At 40.5% G+C, this 14,884-nt stretch overlaps 1 protein-coding gene across 1 annotated transcript in view; it reads right to left on the bottom strand.

The window, feature by feature from the left end:
* Positions 1-2,199, bottom strand: part of RUNDC3B (RUN domain containing 3B) — a 49,162-nt gene extending 46,963 nt beyond the window's left edge. The window contains exon 1 of the mRNA XM_062494687.1: positions 2,096-2,199. Within this exon, the coding sequence (XP_062350671.1) occupies positions 2,096-2,199 (104 nt within the window). The remainder of the gene's footprint in view (positions 1-2,095) is intronic.
* Positions 2,200-14,884: the final 12,685 nt, after the last annotated feature.

Raw genomic sequence — 14,884 nt, 5'->3', positions numbered from 1 at the left:
AACAGTATCTTCCTTGTGATCTTTCCCCTTCACTGGGGAGCAAGTCATACCATCCAAATTCAATTGAATCAATTGACTGGAGCTATTTTTTACCAGAAAAAATTCTCATTTTCATAGAGTTCTGATTGGAAAGGATTATTATTTTACTCTTTTCAATACTAACTTGGCTATTCCTAAGAAGTAACACTTTTTTATAATAGAAAATATGTAGTAACTACAGTAAAGCACAGAAATATTTTAGACATTTACTCTTACACTGGCAAAAAAAAAAATAAATGTTCATATATCATAATAAAGCATATAATTTTTGCTCTCTCTTTCCAAATTTTTTCCTCTTTCTTTCCAATATTCTCTCCAAATTTTAATGTGTATTTACAAACTAAGAACTTCAGGTCTTGTGAAGATAAAGATTGGCTTTAATGAAAATAATAAAAATACACCAATCTCAAGCAGTTTCTGAAGTAGCTCTTTGTTTTATATGTATTTAACTGAATTCTCTCAGATTTCTAAGCATTTTTAAATACATTACATCATCATTTCATCTTCAGGACAAGGACATCAAATAAGCCAAAAAACAATGTAACAGCATGGAGTACAGACAAGTTCTTCTCAAGGAGGAGGCAGAGAAATATAACAAGTTCTGTAAAATACAATATATTCCTTTAAAAAGAACTGTTTATACCCTGGCCAGTTGTGTCATTACTTGATAAAACCGGTGTTTTCATGAGCATGCATCTCTGTAACAACAGTGAAACTGAAAACTTCTATTTCTATTATTTAAGCTGCTTCAGCAGGTTTGATGAAAAATATTTTTAATTTTTTTTTTTTTGTTGCATATCTTTTCCACGGGTAGGGGCACAGATAAGCCCAAAGAGACAAGCCCAGAAAAAGAATAGTACTGATGCTACTCAAACATAGACAGTATGGCTTGAAGGAACACTGAAGCAAATTCATGAGATGAATGATACAGTCACACTTTGTAAAACCTGCTAACAGCATACCCTAAAAGAAAAGAAAAAAAAGAGAGTGGAAAAGATGAGGTTCCATGGTTCTTAAGAATCCTGCTGCAGCATTAAGTGATCATGGTACAAAATTATCTAATAGTTGTTCTGGCACTTTAGTAAGATTTGCGAGAAATAAAATTATATTATAACCCTCATGAATCTGTGGAAGACCTTTCCCAGATAATATTCAAATTACTCTAATAACTTCAAAATGAAGCAATTGAAACAAACGAAGAATGAAGCCATTGCTACCAGCATATACACGTATTTAAAAGTTTGCCGTGACATTACAGGTCACTGCTGCACACCTGGAAATGCTGCATGAATTCCACAGTGACGGCAGTGGAAACGCTGAAATGGAACGTCACAGGAACTATTAAAAAGCTTGCATAAGCTCAGCACTAAGATGCTTTTTTTAAAAAAAAAAAGGAAGGAAGGAAGGAATTTCGATACAGTAGCTCCAGTACTGCAGATCTCCTGATCTAGATTTCGTAGATAAAAATATCCCGGAGCGCAGCCTCTCCGGGATGCTCCTGCGGCACCGGCGCGCTCGCACGGTCAGCGGCCTCCGCGGCGATCGAGCCTCTTCCCCCGGACACATCCCAATAACTCTGACCTCACCCATTCACTCCGAGCCCGACCCGTCAGACTGAAGGGCAGCTGCACCAGCTACGCCCGCACGAGTCCGGCGCTGCCGAGCGCTCTCACCCTACCCTGCCTTGCTCCCGCACCGCCTTTCGCCCAAGAATGCAAGCATGGTGCCGAGAACAAACCTCGTCGTCCCCCGCCTCAAAAGAGGCCATTCGACGCCCAGCAGCAGCGGCACTGCCCGGTGAGCACCTGCCCCTCGCCCGCACACCCTGCCGCGAACGCTCCGGCAGGAGCTGAGTCAGGATGGATGGAGGATGCTGCCCTACCCCTGCGGGGGCCGGCATCGGCCTCCCTCCCCCGGACGGGGCCGCCGCCCGCGCTCCCGCCCGGACCCACCTGTGCGGAGCGGGACGGGACGGGACGGGACGGGCCCCGCGGGCTGCGGCGGCAGCCGGGGGACGGTCCCCTCGGGCGGGGAAGGGCCCCGGCCCGGGGCTCACCTGCACACCGTGATCAAGTTCCGCCTCTCCACCGCGGCGTTGCGGGACGGGACGCTCTTCCTCCGGGCGGAGACGTTGAGCCCCCCTAAGCCGAGGGACGCCATCTCCGCTGGGCAGGGCAGGTGCAGCCGCCGGGGCTGGCGCGGAGCCTTTGTTCCCGGCCTCCCGCTCTCCAGGATGCTGCGTCCGCCGCCGCCGCCGCACGCGGACGAGAAGGAAGCGGATGAGGAGACTCCCGTGCTTACCCCGCCCCTCCTCCCGCTGCCCGGTCCCGCAGCGCCCGAGGCCGCGGCGGGTCGGGTGGGGATGCGCGGGGTCCCCGCGCCGGGGGCGGCTCGGCCCCCCCCCCCCCCAACCCCCTCGCTCCGGGCAGCCGGGCGGCCGCAGCTCCGCAGAGCGCCGGCTCCGCCAGCCAATCAGCGCCCGGGGGGGGCGCGGCTCCGGCTCCGCCAGCCAATCAGCGCGCGGGGAGGCGCGGCACCGGCGCCGCCTGGCGGCGCTCCCGAGGGGCGGGGGGCGCTCCCCGGGCGCGCGCCCCCGGCGGAAGCGGGGTCGGAGGTCTCCAAGGTTCTGTAAAATTTTGGTCTTCCTCTAATTGCTATCAGTTCTTTTCCCTTCTTAGCGCGTTGGCGTCTAGAATGTGAGAACTTACCTGGTAATCAGAGTAATAGAATCACAGAATCATTAAGGTTGGGAAAGACCCCTGAGACCATCGAGTCCAACCTTTGAACGCCGCCATGTCAACTAGATGCCACTAAGTGCCACATCGGTTCTTGAGCTCCTCCAGGACAAGACTCCATCACCTCCCTGGACAGTCTGTTGCAGTGCTGGACAATGCTTTATGAAATATTTAAGCTGTGCAGGCCATGCTTGTGGGAATATGAGAATGAAGTGGGATTCCACTTAGCCATCAAACCACAGCTGGCCCAGCTCTGAACTACTGCTTGGAAGAGCTCTGGCTATAGAATTTTGCCTTGGCATCAAGACGCAGAACTGCATGAAGTTCATGTCACTGGAAGACAGGAAGATAAAACACTTCAGAAGAAAGCCTAGCAGTAAACTAATTGTGGTTTGTGGCTGTGAAGGTGTAGATTTGGCTGTGTAACTGGGGAGGTGTGAAACTATGGATTAATTTGATTTGCTTCCTTTATGGGAGGAAGTTCCCTTTCAGCCTAAGAAAATAATTTTGTTTGGTTTACAAACTTTATTTATTTGCAATAAGGTTGAATGGGGAAGTAAATTTTGGCACAACTCTTCATTCTGTTGAGTTACATACATAATACTCCCAAATGTGTCTGTTAAATTCCCTCCTCATTGCTATTAATGAAACATAAAAATTTCTGTTCACTGACATGCAAATCCCCACTGGATTATGGTTTCTTTGGAGAATATCCCTTGTAGATATGAAGCTATTTCTGACAGTTTCTGTCAAACAAGAACACTGTCCAGCACAGTTGTGTTACATGAAGAGGAATTATGTTGACATAAGAAGTGTGAAAATGGATTACCATTTAGATGGCTTTTTTTTTTTTCAAATGTAGTAGCATATAAACTTCTTTCATCAGAAGACATCTCATAAATTGATTCAAGTATTATCACTTACCAAAACTTCCAAGATTATCATATATTACTTGATATGGTGTATCCTTACTTCACTCAACATGTAACTGACTAAATTTGACCTAATCTTTATCTTCATTGAACTTGATATGAAATGCTCAGTTAACTGTTCTGCCTTCTCTAAAGTAAAGCTTCTTCTCTGTTTGAGTGGATTTTTTCCCCAAGCATATTACCATTCAAATAAACTATAAGGTAGTTCATAATTTTGTTTATGCCTCTCTTCCTCCCTGCTCCAGAAACATCATAAGTAAATAGAGGCATAGGTAAATCTGAAGGAGGATATCCTTTCTACATCTACATAATACTTTTTAAATTAATTTGAAATGGCTCTACTAGTACAAGATTGAGTTCTTTACTTTTTCTTTCAGACTATCAAGGGGAAATGTTGCATGTGTTACTTGTTGCCTCTCGGAAATTAAAAGCCTGTCTTTGGGTTTCTTTCTGCTTCTCAGAGGCTTTTTTAACGCCCATTGTTTCTGTAGCTTCTGTTAAGAAATTTGTGTAGATTGAGTAAACTCTCAATTAAATTCAGGCTAAGGCTGAAGTAGATTTAATCTCTGCAGATGAGCAATTTCAGCTGCAAGGTTTGTTGTTCTTGAACTGATGATAAACATACTGGATAATTACTAATATTTAACAAAAACAAAACAAAAAACCAAAGAGAATAATCCAACAAAAAAGGAGAACTTTTGTACATATATCAGAAACAAAAGTATCTTCTCATTCTTCTCTTCTACCTTTTTCCCAGAAACTTCAAATTTTTATTTTTATACTTGAAAGAGATTTAAGATTAAATCAGACTTATCTGCTGGACCAAGCCTTAGGTTTCAATATTAATAGGTTTTAGTCCTCAAGTCAATGTATTTCCTTAAAAATTGTTGTTTTCTTTCAAATATAGTTTATCTTCCACTACTGTCTTATCAAAGCAGAAAATGTAAAAGGGTTCTAGAAGACTTCAAAAGAATAAAAAATAATAATTGTAATATCATCAGCTGCTTTGGAAAGCTCAATAAGTTTGTCAGGAAATTTACTCTGGTAAGTCTTTAATTTTTAAAGCCTCTCTGTAAGAAAAACAGACTAAGGGAAAATCTTACTGTCTTCAATTAGGCAGTGGGAGGATAGAGGAAGAGGCTTTCCTGAGGAGTGCAGAGCAAACAGATATGGGGCAATTGCCAGAAGCTGCAACAAAGGGCAGATACTGGGAAAAATTCTTGATGCAAAGATGTTTAAGCACTGGGGATGCGCAAGAGGCTGTTAGGGACCACATCCAGGACAACTGATTCCAATAGATAAAAGGGTTATTCCATACCATATGGCTTTGTGTCCAGTGGCATTGTGTCCAGTGGTAAAAACTCAGGGAGAGAAAGAAGAAGCAGGGACATTTGGGTTACATCATTTGTCTTCTCAAGTAACTCTTCCTGCTTTCCGGGAAATAGCTAAAGATTTGCCTGTTGATGGGAAGCAGTAAGTGTATTCCTTATTTTGCTTTTCTTGCATACACTGCTTTGCTTCACTTACTAAACTGTCTTTAACTCAGCCCACAGTTTTTGTTCCTTTTCCAGTACAACTCTCTCTCCCGTCCCACTGAGCAGAAGGGAATAATAAGTGGCTGTGTGGGCCTTAACTGCTGACCAGGATTAATCCACAAGTTGGCACTGTATTGTCATTTATAGTTGGAGAAAATGAAGTTGATCTCAAGCTATCACATAGGACTCCATCAGTTAGGAGCAAAACACAAATTGGTGTGAAATGTGATATATTTTACTATTGCACTTTAGGGTAATTTTGAGTATATTGATAGTATGGAATGCATCTTATAGATTCCAGTCAGCTGCCTAGCTTTGTATATGAACTAAAACACAAGAAGTTTCACCTTAACATAAGAACCTTCTCTATGTTAAGAGCAACAGAGCACTGCCACAGGCTGCCCAGGGAGGTCAAGGAGTGTCCCTCTCCAGAGACATTCAAAACTCTCCTGGGCGTGTTCCTGTGTCTCCTGGTGAGACGCCAAGAGACACTTGGTCTCCAGGTGACCCTGTCTTGGCAGGGGTTGGGACAAGATGATCTCCAGAGGCCCTTTCCAACCCTAACAATTCTGTGACTCTATATATGTAGGAGGCACACATGCTTGTTCTTTTTAATTTTGTGGTTTGAAATAATTTGGGCTTATTTTTTGCTTTGCTGGCCTTTTTTTTTTAATTGGCAGCATATCTGGGTATCTAAGAATATCTGATTTACTGACATCTTTGTACTGAATTATGATAGGCATAATTTAAAGTTGTAGTTGCACTTTTCCAAATTACTCTTTCTTACAAGTATTCTCAGAATGGGTCAATTCTTCAGATTATTTGTAGATCTTGCACTTTGGCATTATTGCTTATCCTTATGTCTTAGAAGATCTGTACAGGACCCTTTAAAAGAAAGGTTTGAGGGCATGTTAGAAGATGGAATTACACCCACCTTCTTTTTTTGGCGCACTGCTGATGCTTAGTTCTGTGGAAGGAGTGAAAGGAATTGAGGAAAGCAGAGTACCATATGCCTTTTTCAAGCATACTTGGGTGACAGTCATGAACAGAAGGAGCATGAGAACAAAACTTGAATTTTACAAAATTATATCATCATAGTAGAGTTGGCCAAGGAAAAGTAATATGAAACACTGAAATATGAAGCATGTTTGTGATTTCAGATTGGAAAGATGTAAATTTCAATCTTTGAGTATTAAAACTTGTTGCAAGTTGGTTTAAGGTTGCTTGCCTGAAATGAGTAAGAAAGCAATATTTGAAGACATGACTTAAACACTGTAGCTTTTGAAAGCTATGCTTGTGAGATTACTTGTGAGATAAATGAGATTAATGCTTTATGCCATGCTACATAAAATTTGATCGGTGTTCATTTCTCTTGATTATTCTTTTTACATATTCTAAAGTTACATTATTGAAAGTTATTACACTTTTCATTTGTGACTTAAAATATTTACATTGCCACTTGATGGCCTCATTTGATTAGTAATAGAAGATAAAAAATGTATGTTAAGATCCTTTTTCCTCATGGGTGTACGGTTCAAACCTTGATATCCCTTTTTGCAATGTATATATGGATGCTGTGGTGATTGCTATTGTAGGGTCTGAATTGTAGGTCTATTCAAGGGTCTGAATCTCCAATGTTGGGGTGGTCAGACTTAAGAGCTCTTAAGTAAGGGTAGAATGAAGTTGATGATTTTTCCACCCATTCTTCTTCTGCTGTCCTTGAAGTTTTAATGTTCAATGTTCCACACCCCTTCTCAATAAAAACAAGCTGAGGATCTTGTCTGATACCAATATTTATTTTTTTTTTTTTTTAAGGATAGAATTTGTTCTGATTTTGCCAAGCCTCTTTCCTGCTTGTTCTGGATACTTAGTTCTTATTTTTCAGATTTTATTACTTGAAAATGTTTTTCTGTGTCACTTTTGTGAAACTATACCCCAAGTCTCCACCCCGCTGTGGTTCCATATTATTTGTATGATTAGTCATGTTACAAAATGCTAGTTTGTTGTTGCTGGGTTTGCTGGTTTATTGTACTTCTGTCTGGGTTCAAGGCAAGCAAATACTTATTATACTTTGCTTAGGACACTTACTCAAAAATCTTCCTTGGCAAGTTTCTTGTCAATTCCCCATGCCTTGCAAGCTCAGGAAGAGTGGGCTGGATGAGTGGATGGTGAGGTAGATTGAGAACTATCTGAATGGCAGGCCTCAGAGGTTTTTGAGCAGTGGCACGGGGTCTAGTTGGACTGTCACTAGTGATGTCCCCTAAGGTTAAATACTGGAATTATTTAACTTGTTCATCAGGTACTTGGATGAAGGGGCAGGTGCCTCCTCAGCAGGTTCACTGCTGACACAAGAGCTGGGAGGAGTGCCCAATGCCCCAGAGTGCTGTGCAGCCCTTCAGAGGGACCTTGACTGGCTGGAGGGATGGGCAGAGCAGAGCCTTTTGAAATTCAGCAAAGACCAATGCAGGGTCCTGTACCTGGGGAAGAATAACCCCACACACCAGTACTGTCAGGAACTGACCTGCTGAGAGGTAGCTCTGAGGAGAAGGACCTGGGGGTCCTGGTGGACAACAAGCTGTCCATGAGCCAGCAGTGCCCCTGTGACCTTGCAGGTCAATGGTATCCAGGGGTGCATTAGGAAGAGCATTGCCAACAGGTCTGGGGAGATGATCCTGCCCCTCTACTCAGCTCTGGTGAGGCCTTACCTGGAGTGCTGTGTCCAGTTCTGGGCTCATCAGTACAAGGGAGACCTGGAGCTCCTGGGGTGGGTCCAGCAGAGGAGAACAAAGATGATTAAGGGACAGGAGCATCTTGCTTACAAGGAAAGGCTGGGGGAACCAAGTCTGTTTAGCCTTGAGAAGAGACAACTGAGAGGGGACCTCATCCATGTCTGTCAGTATCTGAAGGGAGGGAGTCAAGAGGATGGACTAGGCTCTGCTGAGTGGTTCCAAGCAATAGGACAAGAGGCAACAGGGAGAAACCAATGCACAGGAAATTGCACCTTAAACGTGAGGAAGAACTTCTTTACTGTGATCGTGACTGAGCATTGGAACAGCTTTCCTGGAATGGTTGTGAAGTCTCCTTCCCTGGAAGGGAAACCACCTATTCAGAAACCATCTGGATACAATACTGAGTAATGAGCTCTAGAGGACCCTGTGAGAGCAGAGAGGTTGGACCAAATGACTTTCCAGCCTCAACCATTCTGTGATTCTGTGATTCTGAACCCACAGTCTCACACTCTGCTGGCTCAAAGCTAGGTACTTCCTCAGAGCAAGAAAGTGCACTGCCACTCTGCTTTTGTCTTGTGGTTTTCTTGCAAAATCCATGTAGGTCTTTAGCAATTGTATAGCTCCAGATAGCCCAAGATCTTCTGTCACACACTACAAGATATACTGCTAGCTGTAACAAAAAGACATCTAGTTAACACACAAGTAAAGATTTATGGCTAAAATACTGGATTATTGTAACAGTGCTTGACTGTCCTCTAAAATTACCATAGTAGATTCAAGTTTCTTCATTCTTTCCTGATCTTAGTGATTGTTGATTCTCTGAAGTAGTAAGTCCTTTCACTGCTTGATGCTTACTCATGTTTTTTTTTTAGCTACTTGCTCAGTTTTCTGTGATTCCTCAATGTTTTTATTATAAAGATTCCAGTTAGCCCCAGGGTGCTGATATTCTGGGTATTAGAATTTTGCTGGTATAGGTGAACGCTGCAAATGTTTACCCAAAATTATATAGATGAGAAACATTGCATACTTATTTCTCTATACAGAGCACAATCTTCTGACAATTTCTACTGAAATACAAAGAAACAGTTGCGTATATCTGTATCTGGTATTATAGATCCTAGAATCATTAACTAGTCCACTAGTGAGTCCACACTCAAGTAGCTACTGCTGTTGTAGGAGCAATACTCTGTTTCTATTGTGGAACCTTCTTCAGACTGCATTTCTGTGGGACAGGACTCTAACTATAACCCTGTTTCTTACATGCCTTTCTGAATCTGTCAATAGCCCATCAGTAATGCCCCTGACCTTCTACTCAGTGACTGATGCATCTCTTCAGGCAATACCGATGTGGGTTGTGCATGTGCTGTTCTACAATCATCTCTATGCCTTCTTCAGTATAGGATCTTGGCCTTCATTTCTCCTAAAATTACATCTCTATTCCATTTCAATAGTTGACACTTCAGCCATCCTACACTCTGATTGTCCCATAACGTGTGTTGGTGATTACTGCTTAAAGAGTCTACTGATATTAATAGTTTTAGAATGTTGATAGCACTTTCTACTTCCAGTGGCTTTTTATCTCTAAAACTATTATTTTTGCTACTTCCATTCATATTTTTATTCCCTTGTGTCATTGTTGCATCTCAGGTAAATAATATTCAATTATTTATTTTTATGTGTTTTTATTTCAAGGGGTTTGAATGTTGCTTATAATATGGTCCTGTTTTGATAACTCACAAGTCAAAGTTTCTACATAAGAGTGTTGAAAATTCCAGTCACAATTTCTACTCCCTCTAAAATAGTATCCATAAAAATTCTTGGTTTGTTGTACTCAGTCACACAAAATCCCTTTCTCCGTCAGTGTTGCAATGACTCTTTAATAAAAGCAGTATATCTCTTCTGCCTTAAAAAAAGTCTGAGTAAATGCTTTGTTCACAGTAACATGCACTGCAATTAATTTGTTTCTACTGCATAGTAACTGTATAAATAAAATTTTGAATTTTCTCTCAACTGGAATCTTTGGTTTAAAAAGTTAACCACACCAAGAACAAAACACTGTGAAGTAAACAAACATTTGACCTCCTTTTTTTATTATTAATTTTGGTTTCTACTTTACTTCTGGTTTTCACACTTTGTTTACTTCACTTCTGGTTTTCTTAGTTTAACTGTCTCTGGTGTTTTCCACTCATATTTCAGTTACTGAGGCTGTCAACATTCCATTACAATTGTTGTAGATTACTTTGATTTTATCCAAGTAAATAGAAATAACGTATGCAAGCTAAGTTTTTATGCTGCTTCAAGCACCCATAACACATTCCCTTAGAATCAGAGACATTTGTTAAAAATCACAAGATTATTTTTGGTATTGTGGAACATAGATGCTGTTGTTTAGCCCTTGCATTTGTTTCCCACAATTTTGAAATAGTGGAGACGTGTCTAATGTTCTCATTTTCTTTGGTACAAAAGAGTACTGTCACTGTCACTACAGGTAAGGTAAGGTCTATTATCAATAAAGACCAGGGTGCTTGCTACTTTCCTTGTTATGCAAGCAAATCTTCACAATTTTGAACTTAATATAAAATAAAATAATAAAAATAAAAACAGGCAAACTTCACTCAGACCAAACTTAATAATTAATTTATGCTGCTACTTTTAAAAGCCTTTCTGCTGGCAATAATTGTGGTGAGACTTCCCTTATGTACTCTTAAATTTTAATAGCAACATTTATAACATAGCATTCTTGCTTTTGTTAGCTTATTTACCTTACCATAATTAAAATCTAAACTGGAACTATTCAGGCTATTTTCCATTTATGAGTTTATCTTGATATACATAAGGTCCTGCTTTGTTTATAATTGGTGCTAGTTCATCCCATTTACAGTTTAGACTGTAAACTTGTGTGGAAAATACGCCACATTATTTTCCATCCTCCTTGCCATTCTGCAAAGTAATGGTTCATTCTTGTTTGTTTACTCGTGCATTGAGCATTCCTTCCCATCTGAGTTGCTATAGCAACATTAATCTCTTTCCATGTGTTTAGATAGGGTCAGTAGCCATTCTTAAGTTAAAAACACTAGACAGACTTTTCTCCCAGGCATAGCTTTAAATCGCATGAAACTGGGAAAAGCTGTGGCTCACAGGTCCTTGCAATGACAAGATGATGCAATATCCCAAACCTTTCTGTAATTTTTCACCTTTTGGCTTAGTGCTATTTTTATAGTCCTACTGGGCCGTTCAGTTTACCTTGAAGTTCACAGCAACATGGAGCCTTTCTTTTCTTCACACGCTTTCACATAATTCCTTGATGATTTTCCCTGGAATGTATGTTCCTTTTCTCAGATAAATTAATTGGTTTAGAAAGCATATGGAAAATAAAATTATGAATGTCTGCATGGTGGTACACTTGGCTATAGCTTTCTTTACTGAATTACCTCAACCCACTTTGTCAGTGAATCTAGAATTAGGAAATCACGCTTACTCCCAATTTGCTTGGTGTGTGGGACTAAAGTGGGACTGCACAAATTCTGGTGTAGTCTGTTTGTATCCTAGTGTGTTGTCCTAGGTTTGGCTAGGATAGGGTTCATTTTCTTCTGATGTTTCTCACTGATGTTTTGGTTGTTGCTAAGTAGTGCTTACCCTAAGTCAAGGACTTCTTAGTGTCTCATGTTCTGCCAGTGAGGAGCTGCACAAGAAGCTGGGGGCAGGGGGAGCACAGTCAGGACAGCTGACCCAAGATGGCCAAAGGAATATTTCTTGTCACAGAACATCGTGTAGGCTGGGGGAGTTGGCTGGGAGGAGCTGATCACAGCTCAGGGACAGGCTGAGCATCATTTAGTGAGCGGTGAGCAAATATCTTGTGCGTCACTTATTTCTCCTGGGTTTTATCTCCCTCTCTCTCTCATTATTATTGCTACTATTATTGTTGTTACTGTTGTATTTTATTTTGCTTCAGTTATTAAACTTTTCCTACATTAACCCACCAATTTTTACTTTATCCTGTTCTGCTCCCTATCACACTGGGCAGAGAGTAAGTGGCTGTGTGTGGCATTTAGTTGCCATCTGGAATTAAACCATGGCAAAAATGGTTCATGAATTCTCTAATGTTTTAATTTTATTTTTCTCCTAGTGGGGGTATTCACCACAGCACAAACAAAGCAGTTAGGTACCCATCTGTCTTCATGTTTGGGCAACTAGCCCAAAATAATACTCCCTTAACATTGAAGCACCCCCTACATGATATTGCTGATGCACTTAAAACTAGTCTATTTAAAGTGTACATAGTGCTCATTGTGTACAAGTGCTTTTTACCTGGCTACACTACACTCTCTATGCTTCATGTGTCTACCAGCTTCTACAGTAATCGCCCCTCAATTTCCTCATTTCCATGTTGTAAAGTTGGTCTGTCGTTTTATACCTTGCTTTGTATGATTTTCTTTTGTTTGTTTGCCAGCTGGGTTTGACATTTCTTCTATTTCTTCCAATGTCAAACCTACTGGGACTACCACAACCTTGACAAGAGTGTGTGCTTGACTATTCCAAGATTGCTACTTCTGTATGTTTCTTTTTGGTAGGCTTTTGCATTCAGGCATTTATTTTCCTCTCTGCTTTTATTAAACTATGTTCAGGATTTCCTTTCCCTGATGGAGAGGCTACCAGATTTCTATTCTGTGTTTGTAGGTAATTTTTATTCTACTTTGGTAGCCAAATAGTTAAAGCTTTATGTATCCGGTCTGAAACTAAGTATGAAGCTAGATCATTTCCTTTGGGTTTTTCTTTTAACATCATTAGCAGAGCTTGTGGCTCTGTTGCTTGTGCAGAGTGAAGGCAGACAGCTCTTTTTATTTTTCCCAGCATATCTAATAGAGAATTCCCATACTTTTGATAAAAACTGGAGCCATTTGTGAAGCACACTGAATAACCTGTGGCACGAAGTCAATCAGGAGCTTTTATCAAGTGAGAGACACATAAACAGGTAAAGTACACTTCTGTTCTTTCCGGTGGTTAAAAACCCTATGGAACTAGTGATATGGTCTTGCCTTATTCTACAGAAAGCTCTTATTTATAAAAGCCAGTGTGTATCCAGCTAGCCTAGGTTTGATATATATCCAGTTTGTACTTTTCCACTGATTATGTACTTCAGTGGAGTATGTGTGATATGTATTTTAGTGGAGCATGTGTGATATGGACTACTGCAAAGCAGCCTCTAGTGATGTGTTCCCAAAGCTAATTGCCTGTATTAATGCTATATCTGTTTTTAATATACAAAATCTCCTTTTCCCCAAAAAATCCTAAGAATCTCAAAGCAAAACCATTTTATTTCTGTGTTCTTGAAACAACACTGTGTAGATAGGTAGTGGCCAGCCGAACATGAAACAGCTTACAGTAATGTGCATCTAAATGCCAGAATTTGAACTAGTGCAGGTTTACTTGTTTTTTTTTTTTCTTTTTTTGTTTTTTGTTTTTTTCTTTCTTTCCATTCTGTTTTGTGAGATTTCTTCACTAATTTGATTAGTGGTTTACTCATTTCTGCAAATGTGATTTCCACAGAAATGTAAGCAGCTGCAAAAGTGAAACAAATACAATTTTTACATGCATGGGCTCTCATAATCAGTTCTATTCTTTGCTGATGCCAGCATCACCATTCCTTCTTCTAATAAACCTAAAATTATTACTGAATATTTCACTTAAGGCATTATGAGCTTTGAAGCCGATGTACTTGAGTTTTGTCATTATTAATTTTGAAGCCTATGTTTTGAGTAATGCTGGCTACTTCTTGAGCATATTCCCAAACATTCAGTTTTTCCATGTACTGACATATCATTCATGTATGGTGTGACATAATACATTCTCACGGTAATTTCATGCATATGTGATATGTTTGATCTGAAAGTCTTGAGGAACATGGATAAAACATTGCTATCTCTCGCAGCTAAATGTTTGCTGTTACCAACTCTGCTCTGTTAGTGGAATTGCAAAGAAAGCTCTGGCTAAATCAGTAACAAAATAACCATCAAATATTCTGCTTAGTGTTACACGAATTTCAGACATATAAACAACCTGAGAGATGACTGCGTTATTAAAGTGTTAAAATCTCACTTTTAACCTTTTTTTCCTTTGCTTTTAACCCTGGACAAAAAGGATGTTAAAATAATAGGTCTCTGTACTAAGATCTTGCTTTCCAGTAAACTTGTGGATGGTGAACCGGAGTCTTTCCTCTGCCATTAAAACAAAATTTCTATTTTTTCCCATTTTAAATTGAAGACACACAAAACTTGAGGAAATTCTGTTACCTAATATCCACTGTTTTTCTTCCTCCGGATTCTTAATAACAAAGCATCAATGACTTGCAGGAATCACTCCACCCTCACCTCCCACTGGTCAGGCCCAATTTCACAAACATCCGTAGCAAAATCTGCAGCTAATCCATTTTGTTTCAACAAGGCTGTGCCAATAATTCCCTGGTGTTCCTAAAAGGGATCCTCCCACTCCTGAAGGAACAGAAGGAGGCTCCTGAACTTGGCAGCTATTTAATTGCAGGCAGAGATCTTAATACAGATGCTTGAACATCCTTTCATGCATGTAATGCAGTAAGTTTTATAATTTTCCCTCTTTCTTGGGCTGTGGCTGGAAGAAATATTTGTTGAAGAGTGGTTATTGACACTACAGTATCAATTAACATCATGGCACTAGTGGTAGTTAAAGTTCTTCCCTTGACCACCCAGTACTAATATTGTTACTGGCCATTTCCATTGGTTATATTGTAATTTTACCATTAGAACAGGAGACAGCAGAGTCTACCTAGTCTTTGTTATTGAGAGGAAGAGATGATGTCTGAGGGCTTCACTGAGAGGGACCCATTATTTTTTGTAGTTTTCATTCCTCATGGTTTGTTATTTACTTGAAAAAATGAGCCA

This window comes from Cinclus cinclus, chromosome 1, assembly GCF_963662255.1.
Source record: "Cinclus cinclus chromosome 1, bCinCin1.1, whole genome shotgun sequence".
In the NCBI taxonomy this organism is placed as follows: Eukaryota; Metazoa; Chordata; class Aves; order Passeriformes; family Cinclidae; genus Cinclus; species Cinclus cinclus.
The sequence above is the reverse complement of the archived record's forward strand: the minus strand, read 5'-3'. Positions and strand labels throughout refer to the sequence as shown.